This window comes from Aotus nancymaae, unplaced genomic scaffold (assembly GCF_030222135.1).
Source record: "Aotus nancymaae isolate 86718 unplaced genomic scaffold, 86718_ANA_hifiasm-v0.15.2.pri h1tg000036l, whole genome shotgun sequence".
Classification (NCBI taxonomy): domain Eukaryota; kingdom Metazoa; phylum Chordata; class Mammalia; order Primates; family Aotidae; genus Aotus; species Aotus nancymaae.
In genome coordinates, this window is record NW_026988450.1 from 81173369 (window position 1) to 81196664 (window position 23296).

General features: G+C 47.5%; 2 protein-coding genes across 3 annotated transcripts in view; one reads left to right on the forward strand and one right to left on the reverse strand.

Annotated features, from left to right (window-relative positions):
- Positions 1–23296, forward strand: part of TG (thyroglobulin) — a 275160-nt gene that overhangs the window by 182473 nt on the left and 69391 nt on the right. The window lies entirely within an intron of this gene.
- Positions 1–23296, reverse strand: part of SLA (Src like adaptor) — a 37760-nt gene that overhangs the window by 11601 nt on the left and 2863 nt on the right. The window contains exons 2-4 of one of the 2 annotated variants that reach the window (XM_021666893.2): positions 12119–12219; positions 1879–1978; positions 965–1051 (exon numbers count right to left, since the gene is read on the reverse strand). In XM_021666893.2, coding sequence (XP_021522568.1) covers positions 965–1051; positions 1879–1978; positions 12119–12179 — 248 coding nt within the window. In that variant the 5' untranslated portion in view covers positions 12180–12219. Of the gene's footprint in view, positions 1–964; positions 1052–1878; positions 1979–12118; positions 13069–23296 lie in introns of those variants that run through there. The other variant, XM_021666892.2, reaches the window with a different exon arrangement.

A 23296-nucleotide genomic window follows, 5' to 3' on the forward strand; every position in this document is an offset into this window, starting at 1 on the left:
GATGAGCATGTGGCATGTAGAGTCTCACTCTGGACTTGAAGTAACTTAGTATTTCTCAATGGATTCCTCCTTCTTTCTTTCCCATTTCCAATATTCTGTGCACTTCTTTGCCAACTTCTGGCTTTGGTAACTTGACAGATGAGGATAATGTAACTCCAGGAGGTGAAGCCACTTTTCTAAGGCCCTCACATGGAAGTAGGGAAGCTAAGATTTGTGCTCAGGTGTGCAGGGCTCCAAAGCCACCCAGGAGGTGGCAGAGGCTTCACTGGCAGGACTACAGGAGAAAGCAGGGTACTTATTTTCTTATCTGCTGAGCCTGGTTTTCTAAGATTTCTCTAGTTCATCTTACCCATTTTTCAAGGAGGGCAAATAAGCATTTTTGGCAGTAAGGATTCTGTGTGTTTCTGGATAGGTATTTGATTAGAATATAGCTAATATTTATCGAGTGCTTACTGTAATGCCTGGCATTGCTCCAAGAACTATGCATCTATCATTGTATCTTATTCTCCTAACAACCCTACACTTTGATCATATTATCATATATTATTATCCCTATCATTCTATATTATGATCTCTATTTGACAGGTGATGCATAAAAAGCTTGTTTACTATCACAGCCAGTAAGTGACAGAGGCAGGATTTGAAACTAGACAAACTGACTTCTAGTCTCTGTACAATGCTGTGCCCTGTGATAACATTTCCCAGCTGTTTACCACTCTGTGCCAGGAATACCACATTAGAGCTGAAAGGCCCAACACTGTGGGAGAAGTTGAGTTCCAGAGAGCAGAGGAGATAAATGAGCCCAAGGTTGCGCCTTTCCTTATTGACTGGGTTGGGAGTAGGAGTATCTCTTCTTGACCCAGTGCCTTCATTTCCACTATAAATGCTGGAATCTCTGTTCTACCTTATGAGTCACCAGCATAAGCATCATCCTTAATGGATGGCTTTTGAGAAATGTACTCACCCATGGTAAACTCTGGCCACACATATTCCAGGGATGTAACTCTCTCGACCAGTGCTGAGAGAAATAGCTTTCCACCAGCCCCCTTCACTGTGAGAACGAGAACAGAGAAGAGCACAGAGATAGATAAATAGCGAAACAAAAGGATTAATGAACAGAGTAATCAGATTTAACCCAGGACAGACCGGAACATCCCTCTATTAAGACCTGTCACTGGCCATGTTAACCCAAATTTCTTCATCTGAAAATTTACTTTATAAAGTATGTGTATCCAATGGAGAGCCCTCCATTGCAAGCAACTGCTAAACCCTCCCATGTGCTAGAAATAGCTGCCTTTCAGGGATTAGCAGCTAAGGTTCCCAACTGTTGGGGGATTTTAAAAAATAAATGTTTACTATATTGATTTATAGTCTGCAGTATAACCGAAGATAGTCTCACATATCTGCATCAATGAAGATCTAAATAAAAGGGGCTTATTTGGAGTTCCTGTCATGCTCTATAGCCCATATTGAATCAGACTGCAGAGGCAAGAGGAGAGAGGACAAATCTTATATTTCTCATCCAAAGGATTCCCAGACCCTGGGGCCACCTTCCCAGTCTTCATTCCTACATAGCATCAACACTGCACATGTGGTGAGAGATGAGAAGAATATGAGAAGAGGTTGGATCATAATGAATCTCAAAAACCAAGTTAAAAAGTTTAAATTTGATCTACTGGGCAGTGGGGAGCCATGGAAGGTTTTAGAGCACTGGCCACATTAAAGAGGGGGGTTGCAGTATAGGCCAAATTTCTCACCTCACAATAGGACCAGGACCCATGTGGAACTAGACAACTCTAACTAAATATCAAATGATTTTCACCCAAACCAAGTTTATCCTGTTTTGAAGATTGTACAAGTTTTGGGGAGCTAACTCACTCAGAAATCACACGCAGTTTCTCCCCTCGGCGGAATATAGGGGGGCTGATGTCAGGAGATGGGTAGTCATTCAGCACGGCGAGGAAGTCGCTATCCAGTCCTGGGGAAACAAGGCAAGGTGGAAGGGGGCAGGGTGCTTTTTATTCACAAGGAGCTTAAAGGTAGCCTTGGGAGGAAGGGTATAAAGATGAGATTTTCCAGCAGGAGATACCTTTCTTGTTTTGAAACACCAATTTACAGCAATGTCCTCTCTTCAGAGGCGGCAGTACAGGGTCCACGTACGAGCCCTGAGGGTCAGGTGACATGCTCCTATTCTCAAGCCTGCCTTGGCCCTGATGTTCTCATCTGAGAAATGGGATCCAGAGCCTGTGAGCTGAGTCATGAGGTCTGACTTCGGGGCCTGCCCTGAGTCTACTAGCCTCACTCTCTCCGTCTTTAAGATGAGACTAGTAATACCTCATTCCAGCGTCCTTAGGAGAGGAGATGAGAGTATTTTACACCACATACATTCACATAAGTGGCTATAAAAACACCCCTTCTCATTGCCAATGCCTCAAGTGTCCACTCTGGGACTGAGGGGTGTTATGTCTGTGTCATGTTGGTGGAAGGCGTGTCAGGTTAAGTGAGTTCCGAGGACCCACCAGGACCATGAGGCAGTAACTCTGAGGTTGAACAAAACACTTCTTTCTTGCAGAATATAAGGCCCCACACTGGGCATTTATTGAATAGGGACATTTGTTGAGGGTAGAGATGGTGCAAGAAAAATTGAGTACTTTTCCTGATAGTGTATTGAGAGGAATTCTGGTGAAGTTTTGAGAAGGAAAGAGGGCTGTCTGGTTCCTGTGAGTATCATTGACTGTAGAGCAGAGACAGTGATTTTACTTTTTGACACTAAGTGACATGTCTGCTTCCATCCTCAGTGATTTGACGTAATTCAGGTGCATCAGAGGCAGGGTACCATTTGGGTACATTTTGGGGGGAAATAATAAGATGTCTTCCATATCGGCAAATACAGCTATTATTTGCTGTGACTTTCATCACTCCACCTGCAGACTGGGCCTTCGAACTTAAAATTCTGGGTAACATCACCTGTTCATTCATTCTTTTGGCAACTACTTACTGAGCACCTGTCATGAGTCAGCATAGGTGAGCAAAGCAAGCCCATTCTTGCTGCTCTCATGGAGCTCATGCTCTAGAGGATACATAGTCATGGGAGGAACTGTTTCCTGTTTTGCTCACTGCAAGCAGATCTGGAGAAATGCCAGCACTCAGGCATGTGGGCTCCATGGCCCAAACAAGCCACTTTCTAGGATCCACACACCTCTAGATCCTGCCTCTTACAACTCATATGTCTTACAGTCTTGAGTTGTAAGTCTCTTGGGCAGACTGTAAGTCTAAAGAGAGATTAAATACTCGAATGAGTGAGAAAGAGGAATGAGGTTGTGAGTAAGGTTATGCTTATCAGTTGATAAATGAATTAGAAACAAGCAATCGCAATTGAACAGTGCACCCAAATGTATTGTTCATTTGGGGAAGCTGAGTCACCGACAATAAGCCACATAAAAGCAAGAGTTTCTGGGTGTAAGAGAGAAACCAAAAGTGATCTTTAGTGGCTTTCCAAGTCTTGGAGGGGGATCAAGGCTTTTGAGAAGACAGTCAGGTTGTGATGTAAAAGGGCTGGCCCAGCCAGACCTCTGGCCTGTCCTGCTGCAGACCTTCCCTGAACCTGTGAGGGCAGCTCCCTCACATTCCGCTTCGCTGAATTTAAAAAAGGGGTTCTTCCTTGTGTAGCTTTGACTCCACCCCAATAAGTAGAGGCAGCATTACAGTTGTGTTAACTTTGAAGCTAGAAGTCCCAAGTTCTCACAAAGGGTAGGTTCACATTTGGTGAGGCATAAAGCTTTTGCAAATTTGGTGGTCCTCTTTAAGAAAAAATACACAATTGCAAATACACAATGAAGGCTAGACTCCAGGAAGGTGCTGTACCAGCAAGGGGGTCTCAGGGGTATGATTTGTTTGGTTTCCTGGCAAATCTGCCCAGAAGCTGAGGCTGACTTTGCTGCTCACTGAGTGGGGCACCTCCTTCTTCTCTTGCGCCTGGGTTTCTTAGTCTGGGAAATGAGAGATTTAGAAACACCTTCAAGGTGGAAATCCAACTTCCTGGACTAATGGCCCCCAAATAGGAAAGGGCCATTTATTACCCTGGCACTCTGCTGCCTTGGCTACATGTGACCGGCCTTTCTCCAATTTGCCAGGTGCCCTGGTTCTCAGAGCCTCCAGATACACTGTTCCCTCTGCATGGAACACACCCTGCTCTCCTCTCCCTCACCCCTCCCCTCCTCTCCCTCACCCCTCCCACGTTTGTCAACTCTAAACTCACCTCTGCAGAGGCTCTAGAGGAGGCTCAGCCTTCCCACTGTACTAATTCTTCCTCTCGGCCCCTAAGATTTTCCTCTGAAGCAATTACTCCAGGCTGCATTTTCCCATTTGTGTGACTGTTGGGAGAATGTCCATCTCTCCCACTCCCGGCTGTGAGTTCCGGGAGGGCAGAACACTGGTGTCTTCTGTGTCCTGTAACCCGTGTTCCGCCTGTTCCATAAAGGATACTCAAAGCAGGTTTACTGAATGTATGGAGCGGTCCCTGTGCTATAATGCCCCTTAAACACAGCTGTCAAGCTGCAGTTTTAAAGCAGACCCAGGCAGAAGGAAACCTGATCTGTGGGAGGCCGCTGGGTAGGTGGCCACTATGGAACCAGCCCCTTGTGAAAACGTGTTGAAATGGAGAAATGCAGCATGTGTTATCTGTGGCGATGATAGAACCCTGAGGTAGATGCTGTGTCTACAGAGGGGATTGAGGTTTGATGTCAAATTCAAGGTTAAGACTGTGGAACAGAACAATTGTCTTTCCTAACATTAACAACAAAAACCAACAGAAGCAAAAACAAAAGCAAAATCCCATTATAAAAACAACTGTTCCAGTGAAGGAAAGGAGGGCTTAAAGGGTTAGAGAGTTTCAGTTTCACAATAATGAAGTTAAGTTTCCTGTGGAATTTCCGTAACAGTGATGTTTTGATAGCTAGGCACTTAAACATCACTGAGGAAACTTCGCATCTGGGCTTTTGCTTAAAGGTCAGATAACCTGTGCCTAATCCTTTGCAAGAGACTTCACCTCTGTGTGCAAAGGTCACCTTTATTATCAGCATTAGCCAAACAGGACAAAGTCACTGGGAAGGTGTTACACTTTGGCTTGTACTTCTGTGGGGGTAGGGTGGCCATTCTAAGCAAGACCCCGTGCTAGGATCCCTTCAAAGTCTTCCCTGAGCTTTGGTTGCTACCGAAATATAAATGCAATGTAGGAAATTTAAGTTTGCTGGTAAAGGTGAAACATATTATCATCTACTTCTAGAACTCCTTAGCTTTATGAAGAGCTCAAGCAGAGATAAATGAGTGAGGCCAAGAAGAGGAGAGCTGAGGAAGTCAATGGAATTATTACAGACTTAAGATAAGGCAACAAATTAAGTGAAGACATTTGCACTGGGCATGACAGGAGAAACCTGGAGAGAATTTTGGGGACAGAGAATGGGCTTTGAAATCCATCAGAACTGGCTTACACACCACCTCCACCGCTACATGGTGGTGCTATTTGGGGGGAGATTCATTTTTATCTAATCTGAGCTTGAGTTCTTCATGTATAAAAATGGGAAATGTCAAAATCTGCCTCATAGGATTGGGTTAAGGATTTGTGATGCATTGAATTTCAGGGCCTGCCTTAGTAAGTGGCCGCTAGTATTATTTTCATGGAGAGTGGGGTCACCAGACAATAACTCAAGACCAGTGTTGGCCAATGACGTTTCTAAAATTTGCACACTCGTAGTGTACACTTGAAAATTTCTGCTTGTCTATAAATGAACTCCATTTGGTGGGAACAGAAGATGAAATTCAAAAGACCAAATATTTGCTGATAGCTTAAGAATGAGTCAGGTTGAACAAAGTGTACAAACACATAATATAGGAAGTGAATCCCCAAAGAAGAGGGATCCAGGCAGGCCCTTACTGGACTTTGTTGAGAGGACAAGCCCTTTTGTAAATTGTCATTCCTTAGTGCAGCATAACCATTTCTTTCTTTCTCCCTTTCTTTCTCCCTTTCTTTCTTTCTTTCTCTTTCTTTCTTTCTTTCTTTCTTTCTTTCTTTCTTTCTTTCTTTCTTTCTTTCTTTCTCTTTCTTTTCTTTCATTTTCTTTTCTTTCTTTGTTATTTTTTTTTTTTTTTTTTTTTTGACAGAGTCTTGCTTTGTTGCCAGGCTGGAGAGCAGTGGCGCAGCCTCGGCTCACTGCAACCTCTGCCCCCCGGTTTTGAGTGATTCTCCTGCCTCAGCTTCCCAAGTAGCTGGGACTACAGGCATCCATCACCACACCCAGCTAATTTTTGTATTTTTAGTAGAGGCAGGTTTCACCATGTTGGCCAGGATGGTCTCCATCTCTTGACCTCATGATCCGCCCCCCTCGGCCTCTCAAAGTACTGGGATAACAGGCATGAGCCACTGCGCCCAGCCCCTGACAATTTCTTTTTAAATGCTGAGAACATTCTCAGTTGCTCCCACTTATAACTGTCTAGACAAATGACTTCTAGCAAAACTAGTCATTTGTCATTTCCAGTGCCTTGCCCAGCCCTACAGAAAATATGCGATTATTCAAGGGTGAAGAAACTGAAGCTGGGAGAGTTTTAGTAACATGTCCAGGGGAAAGTGTGTAGATTTCAAAGCCTATGTTACTTTATGAAGCCACGTGGCCCTCCTTGGCACTTAATCTCCAAACTCTCCTCAGTTCACACTTGACCCTTACCAGGGGAGACAAAGCAGACTCCAGCTGAGTCTTCAGGATTAGCACGAGCAGCTCAGGGCAGCTGGCAGGTAGGGAGCTGTACAGCCCAGGGGTTGTAGCCTCTAGTTTTGAGGAGTGAATCCTGGAGTCATGCCTAAACTCATGGTCTCCTAAGGGGTCAAAGCAGGGCTGACTTTCAGTGTCTTCTTCAGTAAACACACACACACACACACACACACACACACACACACACTCTCTCTCTCTCTCTCTCTCTGTCTCTCTCTCTCACACACACACACTCTCTCTCTCTCTCTCTCTGTCTCTGTCTCTCACACACACACACACACTCTCTCTCTCTGTCTCTCTCTCACACACACACATACACACACACACACAGGATTATACATGTGACTAACCAATCACACAGAGCTGGGCCATCTAGCCCAGAAGAAGGTCTACCGAGTCCTGCGGGTCACCATGAGCCAGGCTTGTGGAGCCTCTTAGTCATATGAAAAGGGCTGTGTTTGGGACTCAGTAGCCCACAAAGCTCTTTTCTGCCCACGCCTTGGTTTTTCCGTATGTTAATGGGAACACAGTGGAACTAAACAGACCTCGAGGCTTTTCAGGGCCAGTTTCAACCTCTTAGATGCTAGAGGAATACAGGCAGGGCTAGCAGAGAACAGAAGCAAGAAATAGTCAAAACTAATATTTTGGGCTGCATAGACTTAGAATGTGTTTTGCTTGGACACTCTGGGCTTCCCAGACTTCAGTTGCTTTTATTCCACCATCCCCTTCTTCCTCATAATCAGCAGCAGTAGGGGGCACAGCTCTGGGGGAAACCGGGCACTGGGCCATGTGTGGTACCCAGGTTACCCCTTAAGTCCTCATGCCTCCCTTTGAGGTTGATAGATGGAAACTACCTTATTTTGAGTATGAGTGAAATAGAGGCACAGTGACGTCCAAAGACTGCCCAAGAGCACACAGCTAGGAAGTAGAGTGCCAGGTTTCAAAGCCAGGTCTCCCTGGGCAGGGCAGGGCAGGGCAGGGCAGGGCAGGTCATGGCTGTGCTCTGGACCACTCAGCCCTCCTTTGTCATAGTCCACACCACTAATTACTTGATAATCTCTTCCTTAAAATTAATTTACTTAAAAAACCCTTGTGTGCTATTCTGAGCAGTGTGACATCATGGATTTCTTGGGCTAGTTATGTATTTTATGATGTTCATCAATGTAAAAGTTGTAAAAGTTGAATGATGATGTTCCAGCTAAAACCATCTCATGTACCAGCAGCAAGGTTAGGTGCAAATAGAAAAAAGGGATCTGGTCCAAGATTTGACACAGATTCACTGTTTGTAGGATCCCTTGCTAAATCTTGTGGCCAGGCATGTTCTCACTCACTCGAGAGCGAGCGCACCCTCTCTCAGAACCTGCGGGCTTCTTGAAACCCTGTCCTCTCCAAGCACACACTGCGGTGGGGAGACGGACCCTGGAGTCAGGCCACCTGGCTTTGAATCCCAGCTGTCTCCTCTGAGCTGTGTGGCCTCAGGCAAGTCAGTTAAGCTTCTTGTACCTCAGATTCTTCAGCTGCAAAACAGAGATGATAATAGGCAGAAGCCTCGTGGGGCTGTGAGAATCGAGTCTGTGCATTTAAAGCACTGGGAACTTTGTCTGGAGGCTGCGAGCACCAAGCGACTTGAATCATTCCTGTTTTACAAACGAGGACCGAGAGACCGAGGAGATAAACTCTCTCTCATCTCGCCTTGTGTGTCAGCACAGGGGCAGGACTGAAAGCTGGTCTGTGGTCCGCAAGCTTTTGGGGCTACAGAGTCCCAGGGAATTGTAGGAAATTCAGCTGGTGGCTACCTCCTACTGTCCCCAGATTCTGATTGGTTGGGACCCAGGAATCTGCATCTCAACTACTTCCCAGGGGATTCTGATGCAGGTGGTGTGAGGACCACTCACTGAGAAGCTGCAAGCTGGGTTTGAGAAGTCCCTGCACCCTTTTTCCTTCCCTGAGCCCCACTTGTCCCCTTCTTTCCACTGGGCAGCTACGCAAACAGCATTATTTCTACCCCTGCATGGGCAGAAAGGGGCCTGTGCTGCTGCCTCTGTTGGCGCCTCTTTAGGTCAAGGTGATAAGAAGAGAAGGAACAGCTGGGCGCAGTAGCTCATTCCTGTAATCCCAGCATTTTGGGAGGCTGAGATAGGCGGATCACCTGAGGTCAGGAGTTCAAGACCAACCTGACCAACACGGAGAAACACCGTCTCTACAAAAAAAAAAAAATTAGCCAATTAATCCCAGCTACTCGGGAGACTGAGGCAGGAGAATCACTTGAACCCAGGAGGCGAAGGTTGTGGTGAGCCAAGATCACGCTGTTGCACTCCAGCCTGGGCAACAAGAGTGAAACCAAGTCTCAAAAAAAAAGAAGAGAAGGAACAAAGGAGAAAAAGATCAGAGCGGAGAGATGGAGTGCTCATTTTAAGGTGGAAATATGCCATTTCCTGACCACAGTGGGACTTCCCTAGGTTGTACTCAAAAGTCCTGTACTGCCCATGTCTGGTACAGAAGTATGTATAGAATTGTAGAGAAAATGAACAATTTGGGATGATTTGGAAGCAAGTCACAGAACTACCAGTTTCACCACTTTAAAACTTTTGGGGAATGGCCATTTAGATATATAGCCCAGTGCAGTCAGGTACCAGTCAAATACCCCCAAATGGATTTTTTTTTTGAGACAGAGTCTTGCTCCGTTGCCAGGCTGGAGTGCAGTGGCACAATCTCAGCTCACTGCAACTTCCATCTCCCGGGTTCAAGAGATTCCCCTGCCTCCAAAATGGAGTTTTGAAAAGTTTTCACACCCTTCTTTGCTGGTACCTGCTCTACATCATGGTGTCGCTGTGAGAAGGAACTTGTTCCAGATCTCTCTTGGGGCAGGCCGAGTGACTCACCTAAAGTCACACAGCTTCCACGGAACATTACTGGAAGCTCCGTGAGGGGCCGCTGCCCCTGAAACTTGCCCTATTTCCCTGAAGTCCTGCTTCTTTTCGTAGGTTTTATGACATTAGTTTCTGAAAACTCAACTAATCAGGAATGTTCTGGAAAGCTTAGTTTATGGAAAAAAAAAGCCAGATTGTCAAAGCCATGTTCCAAGGTGTTCACAGTCCTGGCCTGGGGGAAGAATGGTCTCCCAAAAGCTCAGAAAACGTGGTTGTCTAAAAGTCTCCAGACTGGCCTCTGGATGATCCTTGTGCAGGGTCAGGGTCTGTGGTGCCTTTAACTCTCTGGCACTGAAGCCAGTGTGGAAGCTGGCTCTGATTGCACATTGGCCTAAAGCAACCAGCGAGACCTGCACTGTCTCCTGGGTTAACTGTTTGAGGGTAACCAGATGAGCAACCACAGGAGCTTTAGCCGAGTAGGAGCTCATTCCAGGAAAACCCTAATCTGGAAATGAGGAAGATGGGACTAGTTAATACGGCATCACTGCACAACCTTCTCCTCCCTCACTCAAGCAGATATAAGAGAAAAGAGGAAATAACGTTAGGACCGATGATGAGGGGAACTTCTCAGGGTTGGGGGTGGAAAAGCAGCCCACCAGCGCTTGATGTGGTTGCCTGGATCACAAACGGGGTATGACCGGGGGAATTCTCTTCACCAGGGGGTGGAGGGTGGGGAGACCCCTCTGTCTACCTCCGCTCTAGAGGTGACCTCTCACCCACATAGTGGAAAAATAAACTTATTTTATGACAATTTGCATTGAAAAGTTGAAGGCAAATGAGCAAGCCTTGGAGGCTGATGTTTTCATGGGGTTCACTCAAGCATGCTGCCCCCTCTGCCCCAGGCTGAGAGGTGAAAAGCCAAGATGGGTTGGATGGGTGGGAGCCTCCCCAGCCTGCCTGGGCCCGGGGCCCTGCGGAGTCAGTTTTCTAGCGGTGATTATGACCAGAGGAGGAGGCTGTGACTAAAGCCAGTTGGGAGAGGGTGAGAAGGAGCCCGGGCGTTCTCCTGACAGCAGCAGCAGCAGGCTCAGCCTTGCACGCTATTCTGAGTGCTGCACGGGAGGTAGAGGGCTGCCCCCCGCAGTGTCCTGAGGACACAAGCCCTGCTCCACCTTGTCATCTGGTTCCATCTCGTTGGTCCTGGGGAGTATTCTTTTTGTTTTCCATCTTCCATTTGGTTTGGGAAGGGGAGTTACTGCACTAGATAAATCAGAGCTACCAGGATTGTTCAGCATCTGTCTTGAAAGGGGTGTAGAGTGGCTGGGTCTTAGCATGCTGGCTTGGAGGCATCTGAGGCCATCAGATCACATGAGCTGGGCCTGTCCATTTTGGAAGAGGTGAGAAGGCTCCTTTGTGAGGGAGCCACAGAAGTCATGGAATGCGCAATAAGTACCTGAAGGCAGCTCAGGAACCTGGCTCAGTCCACTCCCCTGTTACGCTCGGCAGACAGGGCAGCCATCTGTGCTCAGTGAACTCTGCCCAGTGCAGTGCTGCAGGGCTGCTGGGAACCATGTGTGGCCACCCCTGCTAGGAGATGGGATGCCAGGCCCCAAAGACTATGATGTAAGGTGGGAGGCAGAAGTGTCCCGAGGTGCCCCTTGGCCTCCCTATCATCCCTTTCCCAAGACCACAGAAGATGAGAAGTATGAACTAGGAATCTGAGGAAATAAAGACCAGGCCATTAGAAGGGGCCAGCATAGCTGAGCCCAGCACATGGTGGATTTGACGTCTAGGCTTTACCCTTTGTTCACTGGTGTTCCTCCCAGGCCTCTGACCAGTTGCTGAGGGACTCTTTGTAGCTTTGGTAATCTAGCCAAACCTGGCATCTCCCCAAAAAGCTGACGTTGTCATCACTGATTAACTTGCAGCATTAGGCTCTTTTCCCGAGAATGCTTGTCACCTTGCAATCCCACCAACAGGACATAAGGATTCCTTTGCTTTCAGGAAGATGTCAGGGTATGGTGCCTAGCTTAGAAAAGGAACACAGACCAGCTTGTGCAGGGCTAACTCTATGAGCGATATTATATTATGGGCTGCCAGAGTGTGGTAAACAGGAGTCTAGGTTTCAGAATCAGATGGACCTAGATTGGAAACTTATCAGCAAATACTCAATGATGTGGATTCCATTCCCTTTGTGAACTTCAGTTTCCCTACCTGGAAAATAAAGGGATTGAACCAGCTGATCTTGGAGATCCATCTCAAAATGCCAAAGATTTAACATCCTTCAGGTGTGCCAAGGACCCAATCCTTTTCGTCTTTCAATTATGGAATATTTGAAGCACAAACAAAACTAGAGAGACAAATATGACTCCTCCGGTACCCATTGCCACGTTTAAGCAATTATCAGCATCCACGACCCCCCAGTCTTTATCACAGGCTCTTGTAGCACAGACTTAAGCATCTCACCAAAGAAGACAGACTTACCCTCTGAGCTGGGCAGAGGCCTCTCGGCAGGCGCAGGGGTGGATTTCATGCTGTTTCCCATCTCTTTCTCTCTCCCTGGGGCCGTTGGAGATCCCCGGAGCCTACGGTATAAGACACACACGGGGAAAGTCAACCGTGCCCTGAGCCCTCCAAGTGGAGAATGACCCAGTTTAGAGAGCATCATGCATCATTTTTCTGGCAGCTTGCTTCTTGAAAGGCGGCTGTTTATATGTGAAGATGCGATTGGTGAAGATTGGTTACTTTTGCGCAGCTCAAGTTCTTTTATCAAGGGAATGACAGAAAAACCACAGAGAGGGAAGTTGCTAGCAAATGCTGTTGGTGGCAAAAGTTTCCATTCCTCCGCGCCCTTGCTGTGGATGGTAAGCAGCCACAGCAGGGTGCATGTGAGAAACTGAGCAGCATTTCAGGTGGCCCAGAAAGTATCTGCACTCAGGGGCCCTCACCATCAACTCTGTGCACCAGGAATTCAGAGCACAGGAGCTGTGTGGCTGTACAACCAAAGGCATGAGGAGAAGGTCCAGTCTGCTGTGACCTTTCTCATCCGTTTGTCAGTGTGCTTTAACAAAGGATGGAAAAGGACAACTTTATAACAATTCTGTATACTGGCTGCATGCTGCTGATACCCTTTCACGTTTACTGTTACTTTTGATCATTGTAAAGTCCTTGTACCACACTTAAGCCCATTCTGAAGTGAGGGAAACCGAGTCTCAGAGGGGGTAAGCGACTTGTGTGAGGTCACATGGCAAGTAATTGTAGAGCTAAGATTTGAACCACTGATGCTAAATCTCTGGGTTGCTCCATAACAGTTTCCCAGGGTAACCACCGAGGCTTAAATTCTGGCTGTGTACTTACAGGCTAGTTGACTTCGGGCAAGTCATTAACCTTTTTCTGTTTCTGTTTTTTTGAGACTCAGTCTCACTCTTGCCTAGCCTGGAGTGCGGTGGTACAATCTTAGCTCACTGCAACCTCTGCCTCCTGGGTTCAAGTGATTCTCCTGCCTCAGCCTCCCAAGTAGCTGGGATTACAGGCACACATGCCACACCCAGCTAATTTTTGTATTTTTAGTAAAGATGGGGTTTCACCATGTTGACAGGCTGGTCTTGAACTCCTGACCTCAGGTAATCTATCTGCCTTGGCCTCCCAATATGGTGGGATTACAGGCGTGAGCCTCCGCACCCAGCCAGGTCATCAACCTTTTTCTGACTGCTTTGGGGGCCACTAATTGAACAGTGTTGGGTTATGGTTACAAAATCAACTGAGGTAAAACATGGGAACCACTTTGAACATGGCCTGGCATAGAACACACGTTAGTTATTACTCTTTAGAGTCTGTTTACTGATTGTCTTTAATGATGAAAGTTCCAAGTCTGGACCTTCATATGAATATTTTGGAAAGGGACATAGATAATCAGAGAATAGGGTCTTAGGAAAGCTGCATTCCCTCTGGATGGTGGTGGCACAGGGAGGAAGGCCACATAGACAGAGCTCTGCCTGCTTTGTGGGGCCAAAGAGAAGAGATGGAACAGGGTCCCCCCATCAGCCTCCAGCCCAAATGGAAACTTACCTCCCACCTACCTGTGTCTGTAGCTCAGGATCAAACCTTATGAAAGGCACAAAAGTCAGCCCATCCAACTCCCACCCTGACCTTGAATCCTGTCTCCATGCCCTATGTGTACAGGTTCTGGAAGGAACTGCACTCTCAGAGCAAGGCCCTGCCAGGTGAAGGGAGCTCTGCACTGCTCCCTAATTTGAGGGAAGTGGTGGTGTGAGGTGAGACTCCTACTGTATTAAGAAACAAGGAACACCGAAATGAGTGTTGTTTAAAAGTCCATATATCTCAGACATTTACATGAACAGCTTGTCACTTACTGCTCAGGCTAATGCCTAGTAATAGTCTCAAGACAATGACAAGGCTTGCAAAAGCTATAAACTCATAGTGTACCATGGAAGGGTTAGAATGGGCAGCATATTTAAAGTGAAGTGCAACTCCCATCCTTTTTAGATCCTGCTCATCTTTGTGACTGGAAAAGAGGATGCTCTTGCAAATTTGAGGTCTGGGCGCTTCTTTCTCCACGCTTGCCTCTACCCTCCTCACAAACTAGAAAAATACCCCCTACAAAATCGCAGGACCTCTGACCCTGGTGGGAAACTTCTAGCAGCTGGGCTAGTTCTAATGGCAACACCCTGAGTCCAGGAGGGCAAGGATACGTTGGCCTTTTCTCCATCCCTGAACCTCGTGAAGGTGCCCAAGAAATGTGCTCCCCCAAAGTACTTACAGAAACACAACAGGTGACACTGCAACCCACATTCCCTGCAGTTCAGCAGACACTTCCTGGGCATCTATGTGGTGCTGGGCCCTGGGCCAGTGCCTTGAGGAAGGCAGAATCCCACTCATGTAGTCGCAGTGTGCTGCCTCCAAGGCCTGGGTCAGGAAAGAGGGAAGAGGCACACCAGGCAGCCTCCCTGGCCCTGAGGAGCTGGCAGCCACACGGGCTGTCCCACACAGGCCTCAGGAAGCATACATGATATGCACAGGCTGTCCTGTACAGGCCTTAGGAACCACACATGTGACACACACAGGCTGTCCAGCACAGACCTCAGGAAGCATGCACGTGATATGCACAGGCTGTTCCACATAGACCTCAGGAAGCACGCATGTGACATGCACCGGGTGTCCCGCACAGGCCTCAGGAACCACACATGTGACACACATATGCTGTCCTACACAGGCCTTGGGAAGCATGCATGTGACACACACAAGCTGTCCCAGGCCTCGGGAAGCACATGTGTGACACACACATGCTGTCCTACACAAACCTCTGGAAGCACACATGCGACATGCACAGGCTGTTCCACAGGCCACAGGAAGCACATGTGTGACACGCACAGGCTGTCCCACACATGGCTGCCTCTGCTCTGCTCCTCGGGCTTCCTGAAACCCACCAGCTGCCTTGGTTCTTCAGCCTCCCTGTCTTAGCATCACCAAGGCATTTGGGCTTCTGGGGAAAGTTTTCAACATTCAGAATTAACTCTGAAGCCACATGTGTGATGGCCTCACCCATTTGCCACCATCTCCTATGTCCCCAGACACAGCAAACTGTCTCAGCAATGCCTTTCTGTCCTTTCAGCCCAGCACTTGGCATTGAGATTGAGTGTCTTTCAACACTTAGTGATGGTCCCCAGAACCCCGATTCTGTGGTTCCCCCGCTCCAGATGTCAGGGTGCCCCCAGCCCTGCCAGCCTTCCCTCCCGTCCATCCTCTCCCCTGAGCTGCTTCTAAATAGCAGGCTCCCACCACAATGTCTGATCTTTATGTCACAACCATTCTAGAAAACCAGTCAGAACAAGACTTTGCTATCCATCAAAGAGAATTCCAACATCCTCTCTCTTCCCAAAAGCTCTATCATTCTTCTCAAGCATTTGCATGCTGATTTGGCCCTGGAATCCACTAAAGAAAAAAATAAAAGCCTTTAAACTTGCATTTTTCAGATTGGAAAACCAATGTTCATTTAGAAAAAGAAACATACCCAGGGTCACGAGATGAGAAAGTTGAAGTCAGTCCTGGAGGCCTGGGTTCTTCTATGCTAACACGCTTCTCTATCTGTTGCTTGCACTCCGCCTGTTCTGTCTTGCCAGGTGGAGTTCAGTCTCCGTGAGAGAAGGGGCCGTGTCAGGGCTATATGACCAACAAAAAATCATCAGGTCTCAACAGCCCCTTAGTGGTCTGCTCAGTGGCTTCCTACAGTCTTTAAGAAGGAGTTAACTTATCTGAAAGAGGCTTTTATTTGAGAAGAGCGAAAATGCCCCCAGAGAACAAGAACTGGAGTCTCTCTAATGAAATGGCTGAGCAATTTGATTTAATCTGTGACAGTTTTATGCAGTGGCTGAAGGTGGGAGAGAGGGTACTGGAGACATAATTGCTTCTAAGAACAATAGAAAAGGGCAAAAGAGAAATGAGTTAATTAACACTGGCTTGGCACATCCTTGATTTCTTCCTCTCTTTCCTTGGTGTGTGTAACTCTTAGGTTTCTGGGTCAAAGAATCATAACTGCTATTACCTTATTTTCCCTCTGGTCTTTGGGCCAATGCTATTTCCTCTGTGTGAATTTGGACCTTGGTTTCCTCTTCTGAAAAATTAGATGAGTAGAAAAGATGATCTCCAAAGAGCAAGCCTTATAACCCCATTTAATTTTAGCAATCACGACTCAATGGTTTTTGAAAATTATTAATAAAAGAACCATTGGCATTTTAAAAATGAAGTCCCATTGGACAGAATCCAACTCTTGTCTTTTTGTGCTTCAGAATCAAGGGAAGACAGTTAATGTGCACAACCACCTTCTGGGAGGCAATTTGCAAATACTATTGTGTTTAATCTTACCAGCATTCCCGAGGGCAGATGCTCTTTTACTTTGTTAGTGTGAGATCAGGGGTTAGTCACCTGCACACTGTTCCGGAGCTGGAAACCCTACATCTCCTAACTTTAGGACCTACACCTTTTGCTCAGGACCATGCTGCTGTCTCTCCAGTGTAAGGAACTCTGGCCAGTGGTGGCTTGCTGCCATTTGAGCAGACACATGGCATGGAGAGGTCACATACTGGCAGGGCATTGGCGTCGACAATGTGGGATGTGCCAGCCAGCAGCCCCTCTCTTAATAGGTTTCTGTTTTGCAGATCTGGGTCCTTTCATTATGTGCTCTGCATTGTCTTATAAATACAGGTGGAGAGGCTTCTCAGAACCTTCCATTCCCGGGGCAGCATCCCAGGACAGCTCTGGGCACCTTGTCCATCTTGTGCTTCTGTTGCCTGACCTTGCTGCTGGGAAGGAGGGTAGCCCAAACCCCTTTATCATGCACCAAAGGGGAGAGAAATTGAGGAAGTCCAACCAAGGGAAGGCAGGTCAGAAAGCCAGGAGTTGAACCCTTGGTGACAGTTAGAATTAAGTTGAAAACTTACTTAGGGATGCTACCTTCCCTTTGGCCTTAGAAATTTCTGCTGCAAAGTGTGACAGCTATAAGCCTATTCATGCGATCTTCTTCTAAGGCATGGGAGCACAGTGGGTCAAGTGGAGAAGGCTCAATGTCCACCATATATGTGAATGCCAAAGGAACAGTAGTGACCAGAACACCCCATCCCACGATTGGTCAGTGAGCATCCTCTGCCAGGCACAGACTTAAGCACTGTCCAGCTGGTATGTTCTGGGTTGCTCAGAACAACCCCACTTTATAACTGAGGTAAATTTAGTGACTTATCCAAGCTTATACCACTAAGAGGAGGTAAAGCTGGGATTCCAGCTTCGTCTGCCTGGCTCTAAAACCTGTGCTTTTAGTGGCCACCAGTGCTGGCCTATTTTTCTGTCCTCTGGCTAACCCAAGAAGGCAATAGAAAAGTGATTTTTAAAAGTCATCAAAGCAGACCTTAGGAAGCATAAACTTTGGGGGGAACCTTTAAAACAGTGGACATGGAGGCCCTAAGGGATCTCTTAGATGTCACTTGCCAGTGTTTGGAAGCCCAGGTCTGGGTGTGTGGTGGGGATGAGGGGTGCAGGAGTGCTTGCTGGGAGCAGAAGAAACAAGAGAGAGAGACCGATTGAGGCATGCTGTGGGCAAAAGAGCAGGAGTGAATCACAAGGGATGTTTGCTAGCCTTTCACAGCATTATTTTCAAAAAGCTGTTACTACTGTGGAACAAAACAAATGAAAGAAATGAAAAGGAATACTAGCTGAGCTTTTAGCATTTCAGTTCCATGAAAATGTACCACTCAAATGCATTTGTATAGAAGAATAATAAACAGAAATTTCCAAAATGTTTCCAAAGACTCTCTCTGGGTAGTGATTTTATACATGAATTTATAAATTTCTTCTTTACTTAGACATTTCTAAAATGCCCAGATTTTCTCCCAAGTGCATGAATTGCTTTTATAATCAAAAGCTTGGAAAAAATGAGGGAGCTTTAAAGAAGAGATTTTCAAAGCAGGCAGGCCTGAGTGCAGATTCCAGCTCCTGACCTACTGGCTGTGTGTCCTTTGGCAAATTACTTCCCTTCTCTGAACCTCGATTTTCAAATCCACTAATTTGGGATACAGGTATATGCCCTATAGGGTTGTTTTGAGGATGAAATGATAGATCGTATCTAAAGCAGAGCTATGTTTGGTAAATGGCAGCTAAATTTTACCCAAGCTAGATCCCGTGCAGGGGCTGGGGTGGCTAGCTCACTGTACAAGCTCGAGCAAGTGCCTTCCTCTGTCTGGGCCACGGAGCCCTCAAATGTGATGGGGAAAGGGTTGGACCGCACAGTTGGTCACGGCTCTTCTGGCTCAACCATTTCCAGTACCGGCACAATTGACTAGGGATCTGCTCAGTGCTGCCTGTGTCCTGACCCTTGACTTCAGGAAAAATAAGAGCTGGCACGGGGGCTTAGCGTTCGGTGGTCTCCCTGGCAGGATTTCCGGGGTCACCCACCACATCCTGACCTCTCTCCACAGGTGCACCTCTCTGAGTGCGAGGCGGGGGGCTGCCGGTGCTGCATGCCCCGTGACCCACATAGTCCCCTGCTCTCCTCTAGGGCAGGTGCAGCCACAGGCCTGTCCTACGTGCTCCCACCCCACCCCCACCTGCTGCTCCATTCTCTGCACTGCCGCAGAGGGCTGCGGCATACCAGGGGCTCCAGGGACACCTGCAAGACCCACGGGGCAGGAGGTCAGCTCAGAGAGGGCACACAACTCCCAGCCTTTTTCTTAGGAATGACTCCAAGCCAGAGGCCGTCAGGAGCCCCTGGGGAAGAATGTGGGATCCTCTCACCTAAGATATTTCAAACTGTGTTTCAAAGAAAGATTCCCTAGGCCAGGCGCAGTGGCTCATGCCTGGATCCCAGCACATTGGTAGGCTGAGGCAGGTGGATCACTTGAGGTCAGGAGTTCAGGACCAGTCTAGCTAATGTGGTAAAACCCTGTCTCTACTAAAAATACAAAAATTAGCTGGGCATGGTGGCAGCCACCTATAATCCCAGCTACTCAGGAGGCTGAGGCAGGAGAATCACTTGAACCCATGAGGCAGAGGTTGCAGTGAGCCGAGATGGTGCCACTGCACTCCAGCCTGGGCAACAGAATGAGACTCCGTCTGAAAAAAAAAAAAAAGAAGGAAAGATTCCCTAGAAGCTCAATACATAGAATTGATGAAAGTGAGTAGCTGCATGGGGCTGAGGGCTCAGCATCTCATCCCTCTAATACTGCTGATAGAATATCTCAATCCTGGGGCATCATAAATCACCACTTGAAAAGTAGCAACTCAGCAGTCTCATAGGACCAGGAAAAGACTCAGACAGGGCAGGCAACCTGCTACAGGTCACACGTTAAGTGTCGACGAGTGCATGACTCCCTGTCCAGCACTCCATCCCCTGCAGAGGAGGAGATGCCCATCTATCCGTCAACCAGGCCGCATGCCTGACCCACGTGTCCAGGAGCCTGTGTGCTGCGCCCCCTTTGCCCTTGAGTGCCCAGAAGGGGATCTCATACACTCTCAGGCTAACAGAGAGGCTGGGCTTTATGCTAAAACCAGAAGAGGATGGAGGTGTCCTAGTGTGCATTTTAAGGTCGTTTTAAGATATCAGGGAAAGAAGCCAGATTTGAGGCCAGTCAATGCTAGGGCATACTTTATTAAGTCACTAGACCTCTCTTCCTGTTGTTTCTGTTTTTGTCTTTAATGGACATAGTCATATGTGCCTTTCTGGGTATTCTCGCGGAAGGACTGGCGAGAGGAGGTGTTGAGGACGGTGCACACCCTCCAGTCTCCATGGCTCGCTGCCACACTGACGCAAAGGCCTCAGTAACCCAGACGTGTCAGTACAGTGAGTGGGTGTCATGTGAAGAGCTGTCTCGCATACGGGGGCGGGCAGCAGAGGACATTCCTGACGTGGCTTTGATACTTCATGGAGATAAAAAGAGCCTCCCCCATCCCATTTATTTCTTTCTAGATAGGCTTTCTATACACAGAGGCCCCCAACACACAGGAATGGTGAGGTGGAGCACCGCCCAGTCAGTCTGTGGCTTTGTTGGACCAGAACACATTCACTGACAAAACCAGGTTATAAATGGGGTTTGGGCCCAGACCAGGTCCTGGATAGCTCTAGATCCTATAAGCAGGCTGGCCTAGCAAACGTTGGCAATGAAGAGAGAGTGGTAAAGACAATTATTTCAATCCTAGCCATTACATGGAATGGGGAAACGGTGACTAGGAAACAGCCTCTTCTTTTCTTTTCAAATGTGGATGCCTGGGAAAGGCAGGTTTCATCAGAGAAGGGGGAGGTATATAGAGGCTTTCATGGACGTGCTAAAGGTTGTCCAGGCATCTAGGCACAGGGACTATAAAGTCCGTGATTTCTTTATTGCATTGTATTTCCCAGCAAGTTACTTTTGCTTTTTATTCATACATGTGAATCACAGCATTACTCATAAACTTACTAAGTAAGATGGGAATCAGCATTTCACCTGACACAGCGTTTGCCAATGACCAACTCCTGATCTGGGGTCTCCTCTCACTGTCAATCACTTATCAAGGCACATGGACCCCAGAACCCCAACATTGCAGCTCCCAGGCATTTGATCTAATGGGGCTTGGTCTCTCTAAGGAGATCTCCATGGTGTTTTTAATTTGCTATTAATGTGCTCCTCTTTTGAGCCCACTTTTCCCTCCTTAGCTCCTCAGGAAAGCTGATTGCCTCGGGGTGGGTCATGATTTGATGGTCATTTGTATGAGTGTGCAGTGAGTGACTTTCTCCCCTGCTGGACTGTAAGTGCCGTGAGGGCAGCCAGCAGGTTTGTTTCTACTCTCGGCTGGAACTCAGTAGATGCTCTATAGGGAAATAAAAGGAAACAGTTAGAAATAGAAGGAACAGGCCGGGCATGTAATCCCGGCACTTTAGGAGGCCGAGGTGGGAAGATCACTTGAGGTCAGGAGTTCGAGACCAGCCTGGCCAACATGGCAAAATCCCATCTCTACTAAAAATATAAAAATTAGCTGGGTATGGTGGCAGGTGCCTGAAATCCCAGCTACTCAGGAGGCTGAGGCAGGAGAAATGTTTGAACCCAGGAGATGGAGGTTGCAGTGAGCTGGGATTGTGCCACTGCACTCTAGCCTGGGTGGCAGAGCAAGGCTCCATCTTAAAAAAAAAAAAAAAGAAAGAAAAACAAGAGAGAAAGATGAAAGAAAAACAAAGAAAGAAAGAAGAAAAGAAAAGATAAAAAGAAACTGAAGGAACAATGTGGGCCTAGGAGACCGTGGGTCCTTGGTGTGCTAGTAAATGTCAAACAGTCACTGTTTCAGGGGGAAAAATTTCTAATTGATAATGTGTGCCCATTTCTGTGGTGTAAATACTCCTGCCATGGCTGACTTCCAGCTTCCAGTGTGACATCTCTGAGGACAGAGTAGGAAGAAGATGTGCAGAATGCATCTCCTAAGACAGTGCAGGCTGCATCCAGGCACCCCCAGAGTGGATCGACTCTATGGAATCTTTCTCCCGATAAGCTTCTGTTTTGGGAACAATTGCCTACAGACCTCTTATTTGTTTTCAAAGCAAAAGAGAGTTATCTAAGTGGCATCCACTATGTGGAGGGCCTAAATGAGATGTTTAAAATACAGACTCATTTGATGCCCCCAGGAACATACAATTTTATAGATGAGAAAACTGAGTCTCAGAGAGGCTAAGTAATTTGCTTAGGGTCCCAAGGCTTGTTCGGGGCTGGGCCCAGACTGTAAATCCTTTGTCTTTTCACTCTCACTCCTAATTCCTTCAGTTACCTTCATCCCAGCTTAATACAACTTTAATTCTAAAAGCAGGTGCTCTAAGAGCTGGGACTGCTTATGTGACTAGAGGAGAATGCACACAGGCTTGGGAGCTGGCATGCCGCTGCCCCGTGTCTTCAGGCACCCTCGCTTCTGACCATGGCGAAGCTGTCCCTTCTCCCCAGACAGTGGTTGTCAATTTTGTCATAAAATCATGGGGATTGGTGACTCCAGTACTGTGAGGGAGAATTTATCTCAGTTGTTTCCCCTAATTTTATCTAATTTTCATATTCTGCACATTCTGTCTTTAGAACGCACAGTGGGCCAATCAACTTCTCCGAGACTGTGGTCAGCACTTTCCTCTTTTGGTGTCAGTTCGCCTTTCTGTACGTAATGAGGGGGCCAGCTGGAGGGCTCTCTGCGTCCATCCCAGATTGGTGCCAGCCCTTGATGAGGCTTTGCGTATAGCAGCAGGAGAGGGGGCGCCAGTGCATATTGAGGAATTGCGTGTCCTGCGTGTGTTACGTGTGCTCCCCACCTGACCTCCACGACTCTCCAGGGAGGACTTTTGTCTAACTGGGGAAACCAAGACCAGAGCACTCCCATAACTTGTTGGAGTTTGCCCAGCTGGGAAGTGTTGGAGGCGGGACTGGAATCCAGGGGTCTGGCTCTAGAGCCTGGCTCCCAGCTACCGTGCCTTAGGCCTGAGGAAAGGGCTGAAGGGCTGCCTAAAGCAGAGTTTTTTTTTTTTCTGGCAAGGTTACGTTACTTTTTCGTGTGCTAGAGGGTTATGCATGTCATAGTTATTCAGTAGGTGGACCGATAGGTTTGTGGATAGAGTGGTGCAACGAAAGGCGGGTCCAGATACTCTGGGTGCTTGGACCTTGCATTCAGAGGATGCATATTTTTAGCCGATTGTCCAGGTGGCTTGGAAGGCATGCAGGGAAGAGAGGGGAAGAGTGGGGGGAGATTGGCACATCTGCAAACTGGTGGGGGGAGCATGTTCACCTCGCAGGGTGAGTGGGAGAATTAAATGAAACTGACTGCACGGACTACACTCGGTCCCCTCTGTTCTCTCCCCCGGCTCCGTTTCCTTCGTGGCACAGACCACAATTTATCCTTATGTATTTGTTTCTCCAAGTGCTTATTGCTCCCAGGGCAACTTCCTTAGGATAGGGTTGATGACTATTGTATTCCTCAATGAAAAGCCATGACCTAGCAGGTGCCTGGCACATAATGCAAGCTCAGTTAGTTAGAATGAATGGCTGAAGGTGTTGTATACAAACTGGCACAGTAGAGGCAACAGGTGGTCTGCTTCTAGGGAAGCCTGGACCATCCAAGATAGTTATTTTGCCCCTCAGCACATACCTGCAACAATTCTCA